Genomic DNA, 25,795 nt, shown 5'->3' on the forward strand with positions numbered 1-25,795 from the left:
AGTAAAAACAGTGAAATATTATTCAAATTTTAAACAGCTGTTTTCTATGTGAATATATAGTACAGTGTAATTTATTCCTGTGATCAAAGCTGAGTTTTCAGCATCATTACTCCAGTCTTCAGTGTCACATGATCCTTCAGAAATCACTCTGATATGATTTAATATCAGTGTTGGAAACAGTTGTGCTGATCAATATTTTGTTGTGTTTTTTCAGTGATACTTTTTCAGGATTCATTGATTAATACAAAGTTAAAAATAATTATTAAAAATAGAAATCTTTTGTAACATTATAAATCTCTACTATCGCTTTTTATTAATTTAACACATCCTTGCAGAATAAAATGATTAATTTCTTCCAAATAAAGAAGGAAAGAAATGAGTGACCCCAAACTTTTGAACGATAGTGTACATTCTTCCAAAAGATTTCTATTGTTAATAACTTTTTATTAATCAATGAATCCTGAAAAAAGGATTGAAAAAAATATTGATCAGCACAACTGTTTCCAACACTGATAATAAATCATCATATTAGAGTGATTTCTGAAGGATCATGTGACGCTGAAGACTGGAGTAATGATGCTGAAAATCCAGCTTTCATCACAGGAATAAATTACATTTAAAAAAAATATTAAAATCCATTTTAAATTGAAATACGTCACAATTTTTACATTTTTTTTATCAAATAAATATTTTTTTACTTTTATTTCACTTAAATTAATTTGTGTAGCTTTGTTTCTTTAGTTTTTAATTAATGCAAAGTAATTTGATTTACTAATTGACTACATACTAGGGCTGTCAAAAGATTAATCGCATCCAAAATAAAAGTTTGTGTTTACATAATATGTGTGTGTACTCTGTATAATTATTTTGTATATATAAATACACACACATGCATGTATATATTTAAGAAATATTTGCATACATATACTGTATATATTTATATATAATTTATATTATATATAAATATATTTTTTTATATATAAATTACACATTTTTCTTAAATATATACAAGCATGTGTGTGTATTTATATATACAAATTTAATTATACACAGTACACACACATATATTATTTAAACAAACTTTTATTTTGGATGCGATTAATCGCGATTAATCTTTTGACAGCCCTACTACATACATATTTAAGGCTTAATTTCCCTCATTTCAGGGACGTGGTCTTGAGAGAGGAGGGATGTTTGGATTATTCTTGCTCTTCTCTGTCCAGTAGAGGTCAGCGATATCAACTACAGTACAGGACAATAAGTGTGAAGCTGGGTCTTAACATGTCCACAGCCATGTTGCATCATACAAGACATGAGAAATCACAAGCACGTGAGATACCTTGGCACTTTTTTTATTGCAATAGCTCTATTACAAGCAAAAAACAATCTAATAAATATACACAAAAAACAAAATATAAAAATGTAGAAGTGACCAAAAAAAAAAAAAAAAAAAGAACTCAAACACCCTTATCCTTGAAACCAAACGAGGTGCCGTGTAGCATGTCGACTAGAGAAGGGATATCAAAAATTACAATATTTACAAAAGGAAGACGGCGCTGATAATGCTCTGCTTCAGTCATTATTATCAACAAGCTTTCAGCATAACTGAGTACTGACCATATGAACAGCTAACTGTTGACACACTCAAATGCTTCTTATTCTTTTTTTTTTCTTTTTTTTGTCCAACTCTTCCTTTCAATCATTGTAAAAGGCAAACAACTCGACACAATATCAGAATCCCCAAAATATAACCTCAGTAGAGCCCCAAGTATAAAAACAAAACAAAACAAAAAAACACACGTTTGATTATTTTCCCAGGCTGTCACGGTAGTTATTGTGTAGCAAAATCCCCAAGAAACGGTATACTACTGTTTTTTTTTTTTTTTTCATTTCACATTTTACTTACATTAAAGCAACGCGATATCATGACACAATAGCTAGTCAAAAAAAAAAAAAAAAAAAGAGCGCGCGAACGAGTGTGACGTCACGCAACCCAAACGAGTGGAAAATCACCGACGTATGATTTCGTCCCAACAGAATCTGGACTACTACTGTAAAGCTTACACATCTCACTACACAACCACAACCTCAACCCAAAACCTCTTCATATAAAGCTTTCAGGTACAAGCAAGAGGAAAAGGACTAGAAAAAAAGGCCCAAGAGATGAGAGGTTTTCTGAAGTCGTATATACACTGAACTCCCGCTCTCAAACCGTGCCGTAAACGCGGTGACCGTCACTCAATAAATAATCAATAAATAATCAATAAATAAACAATACGTGGGGAATGCAGAGTAGCACGACTTTGATGTGGCAGTTTGTAAGACTAGTAGTGAAATGCAAATACAGAAAACCACGAGAAGTGCCGTCGAAACACCCGCCGTTTATGTAAACAATGCCGCGTCGCATTTTAAACGAGGACAGGAAAGCCGTGGTCGTGGAGAAACGGTATTCTGCATCACGTGACTTCACATTAATACTAATTGGAGGATTTCATGAGCGTTTTCAGGAGGTAGCAACTCAGAAACACTGTCACGTCAAAAAACAAAACAAAAAAAAAGTGCACGATTGGAAAAGTGTCTTTTAAATTCGCCCAATTTTACGGTTTCATGGACACTCGCAGGGGCCGTTTTCATGCGCCGTTTCACGACTCTAAAGCGAGACAAAATCCACCCCTGAAAAAATATTTGACTTTATACAAATCAAAACCAGTGGAACTAAGTGTGGCGAGCGTCTTGAGGATTGGCTCCTTATACAAAAAATGAGATTCAATATACAAGCTTCTCATATTTACACGGATCCGGCGCGGAGGAACACAAACCTGTAACCAAAAGAGCCATGATGCGTTTCAGTTTGTTCGTACACACAAAAATAGAAGTGCTAGATATCTGAAGCTCACAGTTCTAGTTTAGCGAACCCGCTCTAGTAAACAAGACCGAAAAAAAAAACAAAAAACAAACAGTATCATTCGGACAAAAACAGACAAATGAAACCGGTTGTTGAGGCAGTTATGTGGGAAACACGGAGCGTAAGAGGTTGTGCAGTTTCTCAGTCTGTGTTGTTGGAGGTCTGAGGAGGAGGATGATTCCTCTTCATCGCTCCAGAGGTCGTGTCCTGATTCTCCCTCGGGCACCGTTGTATTACTCACTCAATCTGCAGGGATGAGGAGATGGATATTATGTTAGATTTAGATATTAGCATTCCTGGGTTTCCAGGGGAATCATTAAACGTATAGCTTTCATACAACAGAAGTCGCTTTGGATATCAAGCAACTTTTATATATACTGGAACCACGTAAATCAGTAACTTTTCTTTTTTAAGTTTACTACCTTAATATTAACATTAAAGGGTTAGTTCACCCAAAAATGAAAATTCTGTCAGTAATTACTCACCCTCATGTTGTTCCAACCCCGTAAGACTTTCGTTCATCTTCAGAACACAAATTAAGATATTTCTGATGAAATCTGAGAGCTGGCTCACTCCTCCATAGGCTTATAGGTAATCGATATCTGCCATCCCAGAAAAGTTAGTAAAGACATTGTTAAAATAGTCCAAGTGACTCCAGTGGCTCAACCTTAAGTTTATCAAGCGTCGAGAATACTTTTTGTGCGCAAAAAAACAATAAAAATAACAACTTTATTCAACACTTCATGTTTCTCTGAGTGAGTTCACGTAGTGTAACAGCGCAGCGTTTCTGGGTTGTACGTCAGAATGGAGGCTCACTATTGGCCGACGCTGGTCATGTGATGCGTGTGATGCTGGCCAATAGTGAGCCTCCGTTCTGACGTACAACCCAGAAGCGCTGCTGTTACACTACGTGAACTCACTCAGAGGAACACACAGAAGAAAATTAAGAGTTGAATAAAGTCGTTATTTTTGTGTTTTTTTTTCGCACAAAAAGTATTCTCGTCGTTTGATAAACTTAAGGTTGAGCCACTGTAGTCACTTGGACTATTTTAACAATGTCTTTACTAACTTTTCTGGGATGGCAGATATCGATTACCTAGCAGCCTATGGAGGAGTGATCCAGCTCTCAGATCTCATCAAAAATATCTTAATTTGTGTTCCGAAGATGAACGAAAGTCTTACGGGGTTGAACAACATGAGGGAGAGTAATTACTGACAGAATCTTAATTTTTGGGTGAACTAACCCTTTAAAGTCTATTATGAATTGTTAAGGACAAAACTGATTGGGATCCAGATATATTTTTCAACCCATTAATGTTTGTTTGTTTTTTGTTACAGCAGACTTCATTTTTTAAAAATGTAACCATAAATTGGAAATCAGGATAATGATGATGTTTAAACAGCGGTTTCCCTAAATGCTTAGAAGAAAAACCTTTTAAATGCATAGGTTGAATGATTTCAGAAAATAAATACTTCTCATCTCTTATGATGTATCATCTCTTAGAGTAAAAAAAAAAGAACATTTGAAGGGACAGTTTTAAAATTAAAATTCTGTCATCATTTTCTCGTTCAAAACCTGTATGAGTTTCTTTCTTCTGTTGAACACAAAAGAAGATATTTTGAAGAATGTCAGAATGGACCCCATTGAATTACATAGTATTTTCCCCCATTCTATGGATGTCAGTGGGGTCCATAAACTGTTTGGTTACCCATATTTATCATCTTTTGTGTTCAGAAGAAGAAACAAACTCAAACAGGTTTTAAAGAACTTGAGGGTGTTTTCATTTTCGGGTGAACTAGGCTAACCTTTAACCTTTGCTTAAAGTGTGTGGAATTTCCTTTTTTTGTTGTTGTTCATTAACAGATGTAATATAGTGTAAGTGCAAGTCTAATCAAAGCTTTTATAAATATTGCAAGCAAATAAGCAAGACAAATTGTCAACTTCAGCTGACTCTTATGATAAAGTGAGTGCAATGTCAGCCGCAAACTTCTTGTTGAAATGATGTAGGTGTGAAAGAAAATCATCATGAGCAGCAGCATCTTTGATGGACTAAGAATTCAAACATTTTAAGTCATCTTGGTAAAAGTTTTACTTTGACCGTCAAAACTGTGAAAGCGAGTATTTTATGCAGCATGCAAGTGGATTCCTTTAATATAATACTTGCACATCACAACATCTGTGCGCATGAAGTGCTCTTTACCCAGTGCTTTTCAAAGTGTGCAAAACCAAGTTTCAAATCATGTTCAATCAATAATAAAAAAAAAAAAGAATGTCTTTGAGAGCAACAGCAATATTTTTCACTATAACAACAGCAAGTTGAAATGACAATTCTGTCCATCGTCTCTTCTTAGGACAACTTAAGTAAGTCTTAACAGTCTTAAATAAGTCTTAAGAAAGACTGTATACATTAGATCACATAGCTTTCTTAATAGTTTGCATTCACACATGATGACAAACTCAGAAATGAATGTTGATGCAGCATGCAGCCTTTTACTTGCGGTCACTTATCTTGTAGCATAATGGGAGACAGAGATGCAACCAACCTTTTGAGGCAGTGGCACGTCCTCCCGAAATGGAGAAGTCTATACCAGCGTACGCATCGCTCTCTTGGAGGTTGCTGTTAGTGGTGCGCGGAGGGGGCGTGTCACGGGCAACTCTGGCCACGCCTCTCAGGTCCAGAGCGATGTAGTTGAGGTAGCTGGATGAGGCGGTAGCGGCGTCCGAGTGCGACCACATGCTATCGAAGGAGGTGGAGTTTTGCCATCTGCTAGCTTCCGGAGGATTCTGATTGGCTGAGGGTCTGATCCCGCAACCGCTAGCGAACGAAGCAGGCGACGGGATGAAAGTCTCTGAACTGTGTCGTCTCCTTCCCTGTGGATCCGCCCTGATGACCTTCGGCTCCGTGTGAGCGAGCCGTTCGGAGACGCAAAGATGCTGCATCGTTCTCAACGGACCGTCTCCGTCGTGCGTTTTCTTGGGATCCAAATTAGCGGACGCTTGTCCATAGGAGCATCCTAAGGGACGGGCGTAGTTAGGAGGGTTCCACGGAGCTACAAGCGAGTGCCGAGGAGGCCGGTCCTTCAGGAGGCTATCCATGTTTAGTCCCAAATAGTCATGATCCGGTGAGGAGCAACATAGGTGATAGCAGGGCTGGGAAGGCGGCGGAGTTGAGGGCGAGTCTACGGAGGACGGCGACACTGCAGTGTGACAGGGACGCGACACAAAGTCCATGTGAATGTACTCTCCGGGACTAGGCGGGGTTTGGGGATCGGGTGGAGACATGGGAATGTAGTCCATCTTTTGGTGCTTGTCTCGGGACGGGGCTTTGTAGGAGCGCGGGAGAGAGAAGTATGAGGCCTTCGGGCCTTCCGGTGAGGCTTGGGAGAAGCCTTCAGTCACGGTGAGCTGGGACATGTCCATGTAGTCGTCGTACTCCGCCTGCTCCCTGCTGGAGGTGCCGTCGCCCGGCAGCATCATCATGTAGCCGAATCGTTCCGCTTGCTGCGAGGAACACGGGTGGACGGGATGGTTTGCTCTGGGATGCATAGGGGTGTAATCTGCATTCGGAGAGGGAGCAATGCTGTAAATCATAGGCATGTAGCCGTCATCTTTCGGAAGTTTCTTCTTTTCTTCTGAGCTGAGCAAGAGAGGCTTGTTTGGATAATGCAACTCAGACTTATAAGCTGACTTCAGGATGCACGAGCAAACCTGGTGTCGTTTCGACTCCACCGGGCTCGGTTCGTCCAAAGAGGACGAGGTTTGTGTAGCTTTCTGCTGCGTGATGCTTAAACTCCCACCTAGTTTTGGCTTGGACGAATGTGCTAGCTTAAGGAAAGTCCGTTCCATGTAACTGCTCTCCTCTTCGAAAGTCCTTGCTCCATCTTTATGCCAATCCATGGTCATGTATTCAGTCAGACGGTAGTCTTCCCTAATCGGAGGCGTGCCGCTGTGGGATTCGGGAGTGGTGCAACTTGCGTGGAAGTACCTGAAGTCGCACGGGCTCGGGCAGAATTCGTCAGAGGAGTTGAAGCCGCCGTCACTTGGCGAGCCACAAATGGAGGAGCTAGAGGGGCGAGTGTGTGTGTCGGAGGCCGAGCCGTGTCCACTACTGCTGGACACACTAATGGGGCTGGTCGCGGTCAGGAAGTGAGACACAGGAAGTGATGCGGAGCGGGTGTGCTGGCTCGAACTTGGTGAGGCGTGAGTGCAGCAGCTGCCACTTTCTTCCCGGCCCACACTGAGGATCGGGGTGTTTAGGTGCACAAGGCTTCCCGTGCCAGAGCTGAGGGGTCGATCTTGAGTGCCTTCGCCCTCGCTGGAGGTCCGGTAGCGCTGTCCTCGCCCTTTGTTTTTCCCGGTCGGCGGCGTTCCCGTCACCGAATCTGTTCTGGACGGGCGCTGCAGTCCGGTTTGGCTTGGGGGAAGGTTGCCGAGATGCCGACGAGTCGTTATAAACGGAATTGGATTTGAGCTGGAGGACTGGCTTTTGCTCCGCGGCCTAAAGTCCGGAAAGGCCTTCAAAGCCTTCATAGTGTCCAGAATGGTCTCGTGCATGTTCTGCGCAACCACAGAGTCCTCGACTTGCACCCAGATTTCACCGGGGCCGATGGAAGAAGAGCGGCCCACCTCGATAAAGAAGAAGCTCTCGGAGTGGCCGCAGCGGCGGATGTTCATCAGCGGCAGGTTGACGGCGGGCGTCTCCGAGTTCAGCTTCACCAGGTGAATAGTTTTGGCGGAAAGGCACAGACGGTACACCCCCATTAAATTCCTAGTCTGACCCAAGCCTTTAGGTTTGACGTTTACCTGCCACACCTCCTTGAAAATAGTCCCAGGCGAAATCGTACCGTAACCGTCGTCAAGTTCGTCGTTGTCCAACTGCCCCTTTTTTCCCTCCGTCATAAGTTCGGTGAGCGACAAGTACCACTCCTCTTGCTCCTGTTCGCTCTCGGCGACCACCGCAAAGTACTCGTCTTTAGTATAAAGGGCAATGAGGTATTTGTTCTTGGCATCAGCCCTTTTGTTGACCGTAAAACACTGGGATAGGTAAATCACCCTTTTGGCAGGGCATGTAACACCGGAGGCAGCAGCTTTAAGGGCATTTCGAAATTTCTTCTCGCTGTCGTAGTACTCCAACCGACTAGGCCCGAGGTTGCTGGCGCCCCTAAGGACAAAGAACCTCTTGTGGCCATGTTTCTGTTTTCGGAGATAGCCACATTTCCATATGTCCCGGTCCACGCCGGATGAGCAGACGGCGGCGGCAGCCAGGGCAGCAGCGGTGGTGTCTGCGCTGAGTACGCGGCAGAAGGCAGAGTCGTGCACCTTATACTGGAGGGGTGGCAGGTTCTTCCTCAATATAGCATCCTGAGGGCTCTCATCTGGGAACAGATGATGCACTTTAAAGTGGTAAGGCGGATGGTACCTCCTCTGTGGCTGAGAATGAGAGGAGGCTGTTAAGTGCATGGGCAAACGGGAGCTGTTATTGATTGAGGTGGTGGAGGAAGAGGAGGAAGATGAGGATGGTGGCTCCCCGGTAGCACAAGAGATGTCGCCGTTAGTCGCGGTCGTTTTCGTGACAACGCGACGCGGTTGTGCCTCCAATGTCAACATGACGCCGTGATTCGGTAAATGCGGCCGATCTTCCATGGGACAATGCAATGAAAGGTCACTTTACCTCAGCTTTACGCCGATGCACGGCCCATTTTGTTGGCTAGCTCTGATACAATTACACGTTCGAGTAATCCGTGCTGCTTTCCGATGTATCGCCGCGGTGATTGTTCAGCACGACAAGCACGACGAAACGTTGCATCTTCGCGGAGCCTCCATCATCGCTCGCTGCCATTATAAATCTTTATTTGCCCGCTTCACTCATGGTGGCTACACATCACTACAGCCCAGCGAAAACATCACGTGACGCGCACGTCAGCGTACTGCGCGGGGTGAACGGCGTCAGGAGACGCTGCTGATTGGTCCGCTCGTGTGACAGACAGCACTCTAAACCAATCAGAGCCGTCGTTACAGCAACCGCTTCTTGTTGATTGGAGGAGCGCGCTGCCTCTGTGTGCTGGTGCTGGAATAAATATATTTGGAATGAAAATAAGAGCCAAAAGGCGAGAACGAGATGGTTTATTTCACAGAAGAATGTAGTTTTACATTTTTTTTTTAATATTGAAAATAAAATATTGGACGATTTTAAGGACTGATGGGGGCATAGTGTCTCGCGCTGATCTGTCAGTCAAAAGTTTGGACACTCCTGCTCATTCTTTATTGTAATAATTTTTAATAATAATAAAAAATTTTATTATGACACTATTCAAATAGTTTTAGAATAATAGCGTCACAAGAAATTGAAGTATATAAACCATGTGGCTAGAAAGTGGTAATGTACAAAAAGAAAGAAAAAGAGAAATATATATATACTTTTTTTTTCTTATTTTATATATATATATATATATATATATATATATATATATATATATATATATATATATATATATATATATATATATATATATATACACACACACACACTTCATGTTTGTGAGGATGGCGGAAGTTCATTCTTTTCTTCTGTTAAAATTTTGACCGAATCTGACATGATTAATAAAAATAAAAATACTTTTTCATGTTTTATCTGAATTTACTGCCTTAAATACTCATTATGAACACTCAGGAGATGAAGCGATGGTTGAAAATGAGCAGGATTTATTGAATAATCTCAGTTGCATCTGACTCACAAATTCAGCATGTCTTTAGTGCTTCTCAATAAACCTTGACATTCTCTTATCTCAGACTTACAACACAGCACACAACAAACAGTAATAGAAAATAGCAATTACTATTCAAATGAAATGAGTATATGAAATACTCATAACCACTTTAATGCTGTAATGCATGTGGGCTGAAAGGATTTATCAAGTTACTGAGGTTGCATGTTTTAGAAGGATATAATATTTGAATATCAAATATATTAAATACGATAAACAGTCTACATCAGTGGTATTTCCTTACACTACACTCGTGTTTCAACACACACTGCACGGCAGAGGGACTGAAAATACTGGGAAATGTCACAATTCAACACAACTAAATGCAACATTTACATCGAACATACACTGCCCTTCAGAAGTTTGGGATCAGTTCGATTCTTAAAGAAGTCTCTTCTGCTCACCAAGGCTGCATTTATTTGATAAAAAAATACAGTAAAAACAGTAATATTGTGAAATATTGCTAAAATAGTAAAATAACTGTTTTCTATGTGAATATACAGTAAAGTGTAATTTATTCCTGTGATCAAAGCTGAGTTTTCAGCATCATTACTCCAGTCTTCAGTGTCACATGATCCTTCAGAAATCACTCTAATATGATGATTTGATGCTATAAAACTATAATAAAAATAATAAAAACATATTATTATTAATGTTGAAATCAGGATTCTTTGAAAGTTCAAAAGAACTATTTCATTTATCTGAAATAGAAAGCTTCTGCAACATTACATTATACACTATTGTTCAAAAGTTTGGGGTCAGTAAAAAAATATTTTTGGGGGGAAAGAAATTAATACTTTTATTCTGCAAGAATGCATTAAACTGATCAAAAGTGACAGCAAATCATCATATTTAATGATTTCTGAAGGATCATGTGACACTGAAGACTGGAGTAATGATGCTGAAAATTCAGCTTTGATCACAGGAATAAATTACACTTTAAACTATATTAAAATAGAAAACAGTTTTTTAAAATTGTCATAATATTTAACAATATTACTTTCTATAATTTTTTGCATTTCTAATCAAATAAATGCAGCCTTGGTGAGCAGAAGAGACATCATTTAAAAACATTAAAAATCTTACCAACCCCAAACTTTGAAACGGCAGTGTATGTTAAAAGGAAGGGCATTGTCTTATGATTTCTAATAAACTAAAGTAATACGCCTTACATCCCCGTAACAAAACTCAATCTGAAGCTTTTCGCTGCGTAGTTTTATCCCTGTTCTTGAACAAATGATCTTGTTTTATTCATCCCAGCACTGTAATTTTATCAAATTCTTTCTCTTTTCATCGTCCCAGTGATAATGTGGTCAGAGTAACTAATCTCAGTCTTACATATAGTCCAAAAGACTATATTACAGTACAATACTGTATAATTAATTACAGCAGAAGCAGAAACATTACAAAAATACAGTAAAAATACAGTAAAGTACTGTTGTGTAGTTTACAGTACTGATCTTGTGTACTGTGAAGTAAATTACAGTACAGTTACTGTAAATCAAAATACAGTACAGTTACTGTAAAAAATACAAGAAAATCGTTAACAGTGTAGACATCAGAGCCAAATATATCCAGAGATCCTCTCACTAAAATGTAGTCTTTTAATAATTTCTCATTATTTTGATCTCCGAAAAGACTGGTGCCCGTACAGAATTATTATTTGTCCTCATCCAGCACTATTACACTCCTAAAAATAAGAGGTTTTTACAGCGATGACCCACAGAACCCTTTTTCTTAATCTGAACCAATGGACATTTTTGTCTTTTTCAGTTTTTATTTATTTTATTTTTTATATTTTTTCCTGTGTTAATACCAACTGCATACATTTATATTGTATTTATATTGTAATTTTACTATTTCACCCGCATTTCTTTAAAAAAAATCTATTTTGCACAAAATAGTTCCTCTCCGGACAAAAATGTCCCCATTCAAACCATTATGCAGTTGAACCATTGAAAAATGATGCAATCTTTGATAATAGGCTTTCATTCTGTTGGCAGGGCTTCGAAATGTACATTGTTTATAAAAAAATACGAGATGGTGCCATTTTTTTTCAGGTTTGTCCTATAAAGAAATACTCACTTTATTCCTGTGTTCTGCTTCTGCATATTATAGAGCCAATTGAATAAATTCTATTTGAGTCTGTGTGTTGGTATGGATGTCAGAGTGTGGTTTTAATAAGAAATTTGTGTGCATGTAATAATATTTGAGAGAAACCCCTCCAGCGCACCAGTGGAGTTTTGCTGCGTCTAATGGGGAACATGTGTTACTGCGCGCACACACACACACACACACACACACACACACACACACACACACACTCTCTCTCTCTCTCTCTCTCTCTCACTGAAATCTCATTTTCTGAGATATCATCCTCAGATTTGACACAACTTGTTTAGATTTATGGCTTTGGTTTTTCTAGCAGTGTTAGAGTTCAATATGTTTCATAAAATAGATATTTTATATAAAATATTGTTCATAAATCATTTTCATAAACTTAAACCTCAATAACTTTTTTGTTTCACTTTTTCACTTTTTTTTTTTTACCTCAACAATAATCTTCTTTAAAACGAGACCAAACTTAAGTCTGTGCTCCAAAGTTTCAAACTTTTGATGACAGTTTTTTTTTTTTGACGTAGACATTTTTAGTCCTCAATGGACCTGTGTGTAACTTTATTTAATAGATGCACAAGGCTTAAACTTATTTTAATAATCCGAGGAGCTGTTTTCCACTGTAAAGACCCTTTTGTGGAATGGAAAGATTAAATGGATGTTAACGGTTCTTCATGGAACAATCAATGCCAATAAAGAGCCTTTATTTTTAAGAGTCTTTATCCTTTCAGAGTCTGCAGTCAAACTTCAATCTTATATTGTTGACATGTCTTCAGGTAAGAAGAGTTACGAGATACACTCGGGATCGCCAATGATGTTTGGTTATAACTTGAGATGTTCCAGTTCTCATGAAGGAAACACCCATCAGTGATGTTGGATCATGACATTTTCCTCTTTTTATTTCCATAGGGAAAGTACACGTCCTCACTGCTTTCTTCAGGAGCCTCTTGAAGTCTTCAGTCTGATCTGCAACACAGCAAGAGAGCAACATCAGTCCTGAACAGTGTTGGGGAAACTTATGTACAATATCGCATTACTCCCTAAAAAGTGTCCAATTGGGTTACCTTTTATGGAAAGTAATGCGTTAGGTTACTTTTTAATGTATTACTTTTTCTCACCTGGGCGTGGCTTGTCTGTTTTTAATAACAAAAAAATAATAAAAGTTCTGTTTATGGCAAATGTAAAAAGTCCCGTTTACACCAGAAGTGCAGTGAGTAAGCAGAGCCCGTCTACGGAGAGCCTGGCCACTCCCTATTAAGTCCTATTGTACCGAATGTTGGTTGTAGTTCCACCAGAGCTCCACTGGGGGCGATCGCCCATGAGTGCAGAATGAATGGGAGTCTATGGGGCTAGACGGCTAAATTTGTCTCTTTCACCCGATTGCCGTTGAGAAATCTCAGATTTGATTGTATGTTTTGCAAGTTCAACATGGGTTAACCCTTATGTGCTGTTGGGGATGTTTTCATCCACTATGGGGTATTTTTGAGTCTAAATTTGGCTATAACTTTTTCTGTGTTTCAGCAAATGGAATGATTTTTGGTGACAAATCTTATTTTGACACATATTTTGGGAAAATGCTTTGAAATTTTTCAAAAACTCAACAGTACACTGTGGGCAAATTTACTACCCTTTCGTTATGTTTGTGGCTGAAAACAGCCACTACTTTAAACTGCTGTAAAAATTTATCAGATAAATATTTTTTTCAAATTTTTTTGCATAAATCTATTAATCAACCTCAGTCCTGCTCAAAAATACTAAATGTTTTAAAAAAAATCAGGATTTTAACTCTTTAATTGCCAAATTTGTAAATGATGTCACTGATTTGGGAAAAAAACACACACAAAATGACTCATTTTCAATATAAAATGTGATTGTGGACTGGATTTTTTTTTACCTTTTATCACAGTCTTGGACATGTCAAAGATTAGAAACAACATTGGTTTTGATGCATTGTTAGTTTTTGTGCAGCATCAGATTTTAACTTTTTCTCCCTCATTTACTGTTCGTGGCTGTTTTTGCCCCATTGACTTCCATTATAACCACATTTTTTGATTGCAAAGCCATGACACCATATAATCATGCATTTTTGATTGTTGGTGGTTTTCCCTGTTGGGAAGAGGTAAAATTTGTAATTTTTACTGTTGATAACCGGGTGGCACCATTAACCCTTTAGATAGGCCTGTGCCAAAAAAAGCATAGTTTCTGGCTTTTACATGGAGTTATATGGAGTATAACAGCATAATAAAGTGTGTGTGTGTGTGTGTGTGTGTGTGTGTGTGTGTGTGTGTGTGTGTGTGTGTGTGTGTGTGTGTGTGTGTGAACTCACCTTGATGCGTCTGAGAAAATCAAAATATGCACCTCAGCTCTCAGAACTGCATGGAGTAAACAAAAACAAAGTAAGTGTATTTATGCATCTGCTGCCTTTTGATGGTGAGAAATGCAGACTAAACAAAAACAAAGCAAGTGGATTTAAACGCGTGCATGCAAGCCTGCTGGTCATTTGATGGTGAGAAGAGCAGCAAGCAACATGAGAAAGGGCTTGACTTGTAGTGAAGTTTTAGAGATGATTATGCAGCCTGACCCTTCCAGCGAGCTGCAGGATGTATCGTCTTCTCCCTCTGACACCACAGACTCAGGAGAGTCAGATCCTGATTTGGATGTGGCACCCTCATCATCCTCTCTAGCTTCCACTGAAGGCGAGGAGGATTCGGAGGATCCTGGATCTGGGTGGATTGGGAGAAACGGCGAAGTGTGGTTTTCCACCAACGCGGAGACAACTCCCTTTCTTCAGCCTGCCAGAGGCGTGACTCCAGGGCCGACGCGCTATGCCTTCGCAAGGGTCCAGAACATGGATTCCGTGTTCAATCTGTTTTTTACGGAGGAGATGATTGACCTCATTGTCAGCATGACTTGCGTCAACACATACATGTTTGTACAGTCATACAAACATGTATGACTATGCCTTGTGATGGCATAGCGCGTCGGCCCTGGAGTCACGCCACTGGCAGGCTGAAGAAAGAGAGTTGTCTCCGCGTTAGTGGAAAACAACACTTCGCCGTTTCTCCCAATCCACCCAGATCCAGGATCCTCCGAATCCTCCTCGCCTTCAGTGGAAGCTAGAGTGGATGATGAGGGTGCCACATCCAAATCAGGATCTGACTCTCCTGAGTCTGTGGTGTCAGAGGGAGAAGACGATACATCCTGCAGCTCGCTGGAAGGGTCAGGCTGCATAATCATCTCTAAAACTTCACTACAAGTCAAGCCCTTTCTCATGTTGCTTGCTGCTCTTCTCACCATCAAATGACCAGCAGGCTTGCATGCACGCGTTTAAATCCACTTGCTTTGTTTTTGTTTAGTCTGCATTTCTCACCATCAAAAGGCAGCAGGTGCATAAATACACTTACTTTGTTTTTGTTTACTCCATGCAGTTCTGAGAGCTGAGGTGCATATTTTGATTTTCTCAGACGCATCAAGGTGAGTTCACACACACACACACACACACACACACACACACACACACACACACACACACACACACACACACACACACACACACACACACACACACACACACACTTTATTATGCTGTTATACTCCATATAACTCCATGTAAAAGCCAGAAACTAAGCTTTTTTTGGCACAGGCCTATCTAAAGGGTTAATGGTGCCACCCGGTTATCAACAGTAAAAATTACAAATTTTACCTCTTCCCAACAGGGAAAACCACCAACAATCAAAAATGCATGATTATATGGTGTCATGGCTTTGCAATCAAAAAATGTGGTTATAATGGAAGTCAATGGGGCAAAAACAGCCACGAACAGTAAATGAGGGAGAAAAAGTTAAAATCTGATGCTGCACAAAAACTAACAATGCATCAAAACCAATGTTGTTTCTAATCTTTGACATGTCCAAGACTGTGATAAAAGGTAAAAAAAAATCCAGTCCACAATCACATTTTATATTGAAAATGAGTAATTTTGTGTTTTTTTCCCCCCAAATCAGTGACATCATTTACGAATTTGGCAATTAAAGAGTTAAAATCCTGAATTTTTTTTAAACATTTAATATTTTTGAGCAGGACTGAGGTTGATTAATAGATTAATGCAAAAAAATTTGAAAAAAATATTTATCTGATACATTTTTACAGCAGTTTAAAGTAGTGGCTGTTTTCAGCCACAAACATAACGAAAGGATGTAAATTCTAACAATGCACAAGGGTTATAGGTCTAAAGTTGAATGAACGAGTACTTATGTGCTTTTGATTTCTTACAGGTTGAGTTGTTGTTGCCCATAACACGCTAGCATTCTGCTAATGAACGCTGATTGGTCAGTGAAGGACTGATTACGACCAGAGATCCCGCTTGATGGCATCGTTTGTGTGTGTATTTTCGGCGTGGTGTGTTTACCTGTGTCAGCTGTGTGTGTTTACCTGTGTCAGCTGTGTGTGTTTACCTGTGTCAGCTGTGTTGTGTGTTTACCTGTGTCAGCTGTGTTGTGTGTTTACCTGTGTCAGCTGTGTGTGTTTACCTGTGTCAGCTGTGTGTATTTACCTGTGTCAGCTGTGTGTATTTACCTGTGTCAGCTGTGTTGTGTGTTTACCTGTGTCAGCTGTGTTGTGTGTTTACCTGTGTCAGCTGTGTGTGTTTACCTGTGTCAGCTGTGTTTTGTTTACCTGTGTCAGCTGTGTTGTGTGTTTACCTGTGTCAGCTGTGTTGTGTGTTTACCTGTGTCAGCTGTGTTGTGTGTTTGCCTGTGTCAGCTGTGTGTGTTTACCTGTGTCAGCTGTGTGTGTTTACCAGTGTCAGCTGTGTGTATTTACCTGTGTCAGCTGTGTTGTGTGTTTACCTGTGTCAGCTGTGTTGTGTGTTTACCTGTGTCAGCTGTGTTGTTTGTTTACCAGTGTCAGCTGTGTGTATTTACCAGTGTCAGCTGTGTTGTGTATTTACCTGTGTCAGCTGTGTGTGTTTACCTGTGTCAGCTGTGTGTATTTACCTGTGTCAGCTGTGTGTGTTTACCTGTGTCAGCTGTGTGTGTTTGCCTGTGTCAGCTGTGTGTATTTACCTGTGTCAGCTGTGTGTATTTACCTGTGTCAGCTGTGTTGTGTGTTTACCTGTGTCAGCTGTGTTGTGTGTTTACCTGTGTCAGCTGTGTTGTGTGTTTACCTGTGTCAGCTGTGTGTGTTTCCCTGTGTCAGCTGTGTGTGTTTACCAGTGTCAGCTGTGTGTGTTTACCTGTGTCAGCTGTGTGTGTTTACCTGTGTCAGCTGTGTGTATTTACCTGTGTCAGCTGTGTTGTGTGTTTACCTGTGTCAGCTGTGTTGTGTTTACCTGTGTCAGCTGTGTTGTGTGTTTACCTGTGTCAGCTGTGTGTGTTTGCCTGTGTCAGCTGTGTGTGTTTGCCTGTGTCAGCTGTGTTGTGTGTTTGCCTGTGTCAGCTGTGTGTGTTTGCCTGTGTCAGCTGTGTTGTGTGTTTGCCTGTGTCAGCTGTGTGTGTTTGCCTGTGTCAGCTGTGTTGTGTGTTTGCCTGTGTCAGCTGTGTGTATTTACCTGTGTCAGCTGTGTGTGTTTACCTGTGTCAGCTGTGTTGTGTGTTTGCCTGTGTCAGCTGTGTTGTGTATTTCCCTGTGTCAGCTGTGTTGTGTGTTTACCTGTGTCAGCTGTGTTGTGTGTTTACCTGTGTCAGCTGTGTTGTGTCTGTGTTGTGTGTTTGCCTGTGTCAGCTGTGTTGTGTGTTTACCTGTGTCGGCTGTGTTGTGTGTTTACCTGTGTCAGCTGTGTTGTGTGTTTACCTGTGTCAGCTGTGTTGTGTGTTTACCTGTGTCAGCTGTGTTGTGTGTTTACCTGTGTCAGCTGTGTGTGTTTACCTGTGTCAGCTGTGTTGTGTGTTTGCCTGTGTCAGCTGTGTGTGTGTTTGCCTGTGTCAGCTGTGTTGTGTGTTTACCTTTCAGCTGTGTTGTGTGTTTACCTGTGTCAGCTGTGTGTGTTTACCTGTGTCAGCTGTGTTGTGTGTTTGCCTGTGTCAGCTGTGTTGTGTGTTTGCCTGTGTCAGCTGTGTGTGTTTACCTGTGTCAGCTGTGTTGTGTGTTTACCTGTGTCAGCTGTGTGTGTTTACCTGTGTCAGCTGTGTTGTGTGTTTACCTGTGTCAGCTGTGTTGTGTGTTTACCTGTGTCAGCTGTGTGTGTTTACCTGTGTCAGCTGTGTGTGTTTACCTGTGTCAGCTGTGTTGTGTGTTTACCTGTGTCAGCTGTGTTGTCGAGGTCATGGTGCAAAGGACCCTAGGTTGATTTTACTCCGAACCATCCCTATAAAACTGCAGTGAACCAAAGACAGTCTCAAAAACACGGTTTGAAATCGCTACACCAGGGGCTCTACACATGAACTCCAGCACTGAGAACATTGTTTGTGTATACAGAGTTTACTAAAAAGAAAGATTTTGAACAACTCATGTAGCTGTGTGTCCGCCGGCATTTTGACAGTCAAAAATAGTCGATTCATCAAGCAAAGTTTCATGTTGTGTCGAGCCTTCTTAGTGTTTTAAAAATAGTGATTTTTGATGCTATTGTAGTCATGCCTCATTCACTCCCATTCACAAGGCAATTAACCTAAAAAGAAAATACGGTCAAACTTAAAAGTGGCGTTTCCATTCTAATTATGCTTTTAAATGAAAGTTTGCCTCGGGTAGATTAACAAAAAGACCCTAGGTTACATTTTGTCGAGAGTTACGCTTTAAGGAAAATCTAATGTTTTCGAGCTGAAGGTGGGGCTTATCATCTCTAATCAGGGCAGAGCGGTGAGGTGGGTTTTTTGTTTCCAGTTGAGCAAAATCAATCTACACACTAAAGCCGGCCGCACACCGGACGCGCAGCTCAGCGCCGCGCAGCGCCACGTCTAGGACAACTGTCACCTGAAAATCCGTTAGCATCAGCAATTTTCTGATTTCTGTAAATAAATATAAAACTAAATGTATATTGCAGCACGGGGTTAAGTCCGTATATACATTAACTACGATTTGAGACACATAAATATAAATTTAATATAAAACTATGTTAATGGCACTGTGTGGCGCGGCAGGGTTTTGAACACGGTCCTGAGCCGTTGCTGGGCGCCGCGGACAGACGCCGCCGGTGTGTGTACTCTCATAGAGAATAATGTGTTCGAATTTAAAAGACGTGGCGCTGCGCTGCGCGGCGCTGAGCTGCGCGTCCGGTGTGCGACCGGCTTAAGAGTGTGACAACTCCAAACACAATACACTGTTTTTTAGACAGCTCCACATCATCACCACTGACACCAGAAATAGCCATAACTGGGTCTGGGTCTAGTGGTTTTCCCAGCACCTTTGACAGTAATTATGACCGCCGCTAGCGTAGCTAGCGAAAGCGGTCATATAGGGATTGTCAAAGTTTTTTTTTTTTTTTTTTCCCGTCACCTTACTGAATTTTTCGTCAACGATACCAGGGACACCGAAGCACCGGGGAACATGAAATTTGGTGGGCATGTAGCCCCACTAGACTTCTAAGGAAAAATTTCGTTTGGTCCCCGGGGGCCACTCCCCCCCCGCGCTGGGCCCCCCCAAACCCCAAAAAATGCAGTTTTTCCTAAATAACTACCTGAACCGTGGCACCGAGGATGAAGAAATTTTTATGGTATGTTGGTCTACTAGACTTTTACGGAAAAATTTCGTTTGGTCCCCGGGGGCCACTTCCCCCCCCGCGCTGGGGCCCCCGTAAATTTTTCGTCAACGATACCAGGGACACCGAAACACCGGGGAACATGAAATTTGGTGGGCATGTAGCCCCACTAGACTTCTAAGGAAAAATTTCGTTTGGTCCCCGGGGGCCACTCCCCCCCCGCGCTGGGCCCCCCCAAACCCCAAAAAATGCAGTTTTTCCTAAATAACTACCTGAACCGTGGCACCGAGGATGAAGAAATTTTTATGGTATGTTGGTCTACTAGACTTTTACGGAAAAATTCCGTTTGGTCCCCGGGGGCCACTTCCCCCCCCGCGCTGGGGCCCCCGTACATTTTTCGTCAACGATACCAGGGACACCGAAACACCGGGGAACATGAAATTTGGTGGGCATGTAGCCCCACTAGACTTCTAAGGAAAAATTTCGTTTGGTCCCCGGGGGCCACTCCCCCCCCGCGCTGGGCCCCCCCAAACCCCAAAAAATGCAGTTTTTCCTAAATAACTACCTGAACCGTGGCACCGAGGATGAAGAAATTTTTATGGTATGTTGGTCTACTAGACTTTTACGGAAAAATTTCGTTTGGTCCCCGGGGGCCACTTCCCCCCCCGCGCTGGGGCCCCCGTAAATTTTTCGTCAACGATACCAGGGACACCGAAACACCGGGGAACATGAAATTTGGTGGGCATGTAGCCCCACTAGACTTCTAAGGAAAAATTTCGTTTGGTCCCCGGGGGCCACTCCCCCCCCGCGCTGGGCCCCCCCCAAACCCCAAAAAATGCAGTTTTTCCTAAATAACTACCTGAACCGTGGCACCGAGGATGAAGAAATTTTTATGGTATGTTGGTCTACTAGACTTTTACGGAAAAATTTCGTTTGGTCCCCGGGGGCCACTTCCCCCCCCGCGCTGGGGCCCCCGTAAATTTTTCGTCAACGATACCAGGGACACCGAAGCACCGGGGAACATGAAATTTGGTGGGCATGTAGCCCCACTAGACTTCTAAGGAAAAATTTCTTTTGGTCCCCGGGGGCCACTCCCCCCCCGCGCTGGGCCCCCCCAAACCCCAAAAAATGCAGTTTTTCCTAAATAACTACCTGAACCGTGGCACCGAGGATGAAGAAATTTTTATGGTATGTTGGTCTACTAGACTTTTACGGAAAAATTTCGTTTGGTCCCCGGGGGCCACTTCCCCCCCCCCGCGCTGGGGCCCCCGTAAATTTTTCGTCAACGATACCAGGGACACCGAAACACCGGGGAACATGAAATTTGGTGGGCATGTAGCCCCACTAGACTTCTAAGGAAAAATTTCGTTTGGTCCCCGGGGGCCACTCCCCCCCCGCGCTGGGCCCCCCCAAACCCCAAAAAATGCAGTTTTTCCTAAATAACTACCTGAACCGTGGCACCGAGCATGAAGAAATTTTTATGGTATGTTGGTCTACTAGACTTTTACGGAAAAATTTCGTTTGGTCCCCGGGGGCCACTTCCCCCCCCCCCCCGCGCTGGGGCCCCCTTAAATTTTTCGTCAACGATACCAGGGACACTGAAACACCGGGGAACATGAAATTTGATGGGCATGTAGCCCCACTAGACTTCTAAGGAAAAATTTCGTTTGGTCCCCGGGGGCCACTCCCCCCCCGCGCTGGGCCCCCCTTAACCCCAAAAAATGCAGTTTTTCCTAAATAACTACCTGAACCGTGGCACCGAGGATGAAGAAATTTTTATGGTATGTTGGTCTACTAGACTTTTACGGAAAAATTTCGTTTGGTCCCCGGGGGCCACTTCCCCCCCCCGCGCTGGGGCCCCCGTAAATTTTTCATCAACGATACCAGGGACACCGAAGCACTGGGGAACATGAAATTTGGTGGGCATGTAGCCCCACTAGACTTCTACGGAAAAATTTCGTTTGGTCCCCGGGGGCCACTCCCCCCCAGCGCTGGGCCCCCCCAAACCCCCCAAAAAATGCAGTTTTTCCTAAATAACTACCTGAACCGTGGCACCGAGGATGAAGAAATTTTTATGGTATGTTGGTCTACTAGACTTTTACGGAAAAATTTCGTTTGGTCCCCGGAGGCCACTTCCCCCCCCCCGCGCTGGGGCCCCCGTAAATTTTTCGTCAACGATACCAGGGACACCGAAACACCGGGGAACATGAAATTTGGTGGGCATGTAGCCCCACTAGACTTCTACGGAAAAATTTCGGTTGGTCCCCGGGGGCCACTCCCCCCCAGCGCTTGGCCCCCTTTAACCCCAAAAAAATGCAGTTTTTCCTAAATAACTACCTGAACCGTGGCACAGAGGATGAAGAAATTTTTATGGTATGTTTGTCTACTAGACTTTTACGGAAAAATTTCGTTTGGTCCCCGGGGGCCACTCCCCCCCCCCGTGCTGGGGCCCCCGTAAATTTTTCGTCAACGATACCAGGGACACCGAAGCACCGGGGAACATGAAATTTGGTGGGCATGTAGCCCCACTAGACTTCTACAGAAAAATTTCGTTTGGTCCCCGGGGGCCACTCCCCCCCCGCACTGGCCCCCCCCAAAACCAAAAAAATGCAGTTTTTCCTAAATAACTACCTGAACCGTGGCACCGAGGATGAAGAAATTTTTATGGTATGTTGGTCTACTAGACTTTTACGGAAAAATTTCGTTTGGTCCCCGGAGGCCACTTCCCCCCCCCGCGCTGGGGCCCCCGTAAATTTTTCGTCAACGATACCAGGGACACCGAAACACCGGGGAACATGAAATTTGGTGGGCATGTAGCCCCACTAGACTTTTACGGAAAAATTTTGTTTGGTCCCCGGGGGCCACTCCCCCCCCCGCGCTGGGCCCCCCTTAACCCAAAAAAATGCAGTTTTTCCTAAATAACTACCTGAACCGTGGCACCGAGGATGAAGAAATTTTTATGGTATGTTCGTCTACTAGACTTTTACGGAAAAATTTCGTTTGGTCCCCGGGGGCCACTCCCCCCCCCGCGCTGGGGCCCCCGTAAATTTTTCGTCAACGATACCAGGGACACCGAAGCACCGGGGAACATGAAATTTGGTGGGCATGTAGCCCCACTAGACTTCTACGGAAAAATTCCGTTTGGTCCCCGGGGGCCACTCCCCCCGCGCGCTGGGCCCCCCCAAAACCAAAAAAATGCAGTTTTTCCTAAATAACTACCTGAACCGTGGCACCGAGGATGAAGAAATTTTTATGGTATGTTGGTCTACTAGACTTTTACGGAAAAATTTCGTTTGGTCCCCGGGGGCCACTTCCCCCCCCGCGCTGGGGCCCCCGTAAATTTTTCGTCAACGATACCAGGGACACCGAAGCACTGGGGAACATGAAATTTGGTGGGCATGTAGCCCCACTAGACTTCTACGGAAAAATTTCGTTTGGTCCCCGGGGGCCACTCCCCCCCAGCGCTGGGCCCCCCCAAACCCCCAAAAATTCAGTTTTTCCTAAATAACTACCTGAACCGTGGCACCGAGGATGAAGAAATTTTTATGGTATGTTGGTCTACTAGACTTTTACGGAAAAATTTCGTTTGGTCCCCGGAGGCCACTTCCCCCCCCCCGCGCTGGGGCCCCCGTAAATTTTTCGTCAACGATACCAGGGACACCGAAACACCGGGGAACATGAAATTTGGTGGGCATGTAGCCCCACTAGACTTTTACGGAAAAATTTTGTTTGGTCCCCGGGGGCCACTCCCCCTCCCGCGCTGGGCCCCCCTTAACCCAAAAAAATGCAGTTTTTCCTAAATAACTACCTGAACCGTGGCACCGAGGATGAAGAAATTTTTATGGTATGTTCGTCTACTAGACTTTTACGGAAAAATTTCGTTTGGTCCCCGGGGGCCACTCCCCCCCCCGCGCTGGGGCCCCCGTAAATTTTTCGTCAACGATACCAGGGACACCGAAGCACCGGGGAACATGAAATTTGGTGGGCATGTAGCCCCACTAGACTTCTACGGAAAAATTTCGTTTGGTCCCCGGGGGCCACTCCCCCCGCGCGCTGGGCCCCCCCAAAACCAAAAAAATGCAGTTTTTCCTAAATAACTACCTGAACCGTGGCACCGAGGATGAAGAAATTTTTATGGTATGTTGGTCTACTAGACTTTTACGGAAAAATTTCGTTTGGTCCCCGGGGGCCACTTCCCCCCCGCGCTGGGGCCCCCGTAAATTTTTCGTCAACGATACCAGGGACACCGAAGCACTGGGGAACATGAAATTTGGTGGGCATGTAGCCCCACTAGACTTCTACGGAAAAATTTCGTTTGGTCCCCGGGGGCCACTCCCCCCCAGCGCTGGGCCCCCCCAAACCCCAAAAAATTCAGTTTTTCCTAAATAACTACCTGAACCGTGGCACCGAGGATGAAGAAATTTTTATGGTATGTTGGTCTACTAGACTTTTACGGAAAAATTTCGTTTGGTCCCCGGAGGCCACTTCCCCCCCCCCGCGCTGGGGCCCCCGTAAATTTTTCGTCAACGATAACAGGGACACCGAAACACCGGGGAACATGAAATTTGGTGGGCATGTAGCCCCACTAGACTTCTACGGAAAAATTTCGTTTGGTCCCCGGGGGCCACTCCCCCCCCCGCGCTGGGCCCCCCTTAACCCCAAAAAAATGCAGTTTTTCCTAAATAACTACCTGAACCGTGGCACCGAGGATGAAGAAATTTTTATGGTATGTTTGTCTACTAGACTTTTACGGAAAAATTTCGTTTGGTCCCCGGGGGCCACTCCCCCCCCCCCGTGCTGGGGCCCCCGTAAATTTTTCGTCAACGATACCAGGGACACCGAAGCACCGGGGAACATGAAATTTGGTGGGCATGTAGCCCCACTAGACTTTTACGGAAAAATTTTGTTTGGTCCCCGGGGGCCACTCCCCCCCCCGCGCTGGGCCCCCCCAAAACCAAAAAAATGCAGTTTTTCCTAAATAACTACCTGAACCGTGGCACCGAGGATGAAGAAATTTTTATGGTATGTTGGTCTACTAGACTTTTACGGAAAATTTTTGTTTGGTCCCCGGGGGCCACTTCCCCCCCCGCGCTGGGGCCCCCGTAAATTTTTCGTCAACGATACCAGGGACACCGAAGCACCGGGGAATATGAAATTTGGTGGGCATGTAGCCCCACTACACTTCTACGGAAAAATTTCGTTTGGTCCCCGGGGGCCACTCCCCCCCCGCGCCCCCCCAAACCCCAAAAAATGCAGTTTTTCCTAAATAACTACCTGAACCGTGGCACCGAGGATGAAGAAATTTTTATGGTATGTTGGTCTACTAGACTTTTATGGAAAAATTTCGTTTGGTCCCCGGGGGCCACTTCCCCCCCCCTGCGCTGGGGCCCCCGTAAATTTTTCGTCAACGATACCAGGGACACCGAAACACCGGGGAACATGAAATTTGGTGAGCATGTAGCCCCACTAGACTTCTACGGAAAAATTTCGTTTGGTCCCCGGGGGCCACTCCCCCCCCCGCGCTGGGCCCCCCTTAACCCAAAAAAATGCAGTTTTTCCTAAATAACTACCTGAACCGTGGCACCGAGGATGAAGAAATTTTTATGGTATGTTCGTCTACTAGACTTTTACGGAAAAATTTCGTTTGGTCCCCGGGGGCCACTCCCCCCCCTGCGCTGGGGCCCCCGTAAATTTTTCGTCAACGATACCAGGGACACCGAAGCACCGGGGAACATGAAATTTGGTGGGCATGTAGCCCCACTAGACTTCTACGGAAAAATTTCGTTTGGTCCCCGGGGGCCACTCCCCCCGCGCGCTGGGCCCCCCAAAACCAAAAAAATGCAGTTTTTCCTAAATAACTACCTGAACCGTGGCACCGAGGATGAAGAAATTTTTATGGTATGTTGGTCTACTAGACTTTTACGGAAAATTTTTGTTTGGTCCCCGGGGGCCACTTCCCCCCCCCCGCGCTGGGGCCCCCGTAAATTTTTCGTCAACGATACCAGGGACACCGAAGCACCGGGGAATATGAAATTTGGTGGGCATGTAGCCCCACTACACTTCTACGGAAAAATTTCGTTTGGTCCCCGGGGGCCACTCCCCCCCCGCGCCCCCCCAAACCCCAAAAAATGCAGTTTTTCCTAAATAACTACCTGAACCGTGGCACCGAGGATGAAGAAATTTTTATGGTATGTTGGTCTACTAGACTTTTATGGAAAAATTTCGTTTGGTCCCCGGGGGCCACTCCCCCCCCCCTGCGCTGGGGCCCCCGTAAATTTTTCGTCAACGATACCAGGGACACCGAAACACCGGGGAACATGAAATTTGGTGAGCATGTAGCCCCACTAGACTTCTACGGAAAAATTTCGTTTGGTCCCCGG

The 25,795-nt window shown here is 43.7% G+C and overlaps 1 protein-coding gene across 1 annotated transcript; it reads right to left on the reverse strand.

The window, feature by feature from the left end:
- Window positions 1-1,337: 1,337 nt before the first annotated feature.
- Window positions 1,338-8,814, reverse strand: irs4a (insulin receptor substrate 4a). Its single transcript, XM_081389938.1, has 2 exons — window positions 5,450-8,814; window positions 1,338-3,151 (listed from the first exon to the last, which is right to left on the reverse strand). The coding sequence occupies exons 1-2, from the start codon at window positions 8,547-8,549 to the stop codon at window positions 3,147-3,149; spliced, it is 3,105 nt and encodes a 1,034-aa protein (XP_081246064.1). The 5' UTR covers window positions 8,550-8,814; the 3' UTR covers window positions 1,338-3,146.
- Window positions 8,815-25,795: the final 16,981 nt, after the last annotated feature.

This window comes from Scardinius erythrophthalmus (genome assembly GCF_964197995.2).
Source record: "Scardinius erythrophthalmus genome assembly, chromosome: 17".
NCBI classification, from domain to species: domain Eukaryota; kingdom Metazoa; phylum Chordata; class Actinopteri; order Cypriniformes; family Leuciscidae; genus Scardinius; species Scardinius erythrophthalmus.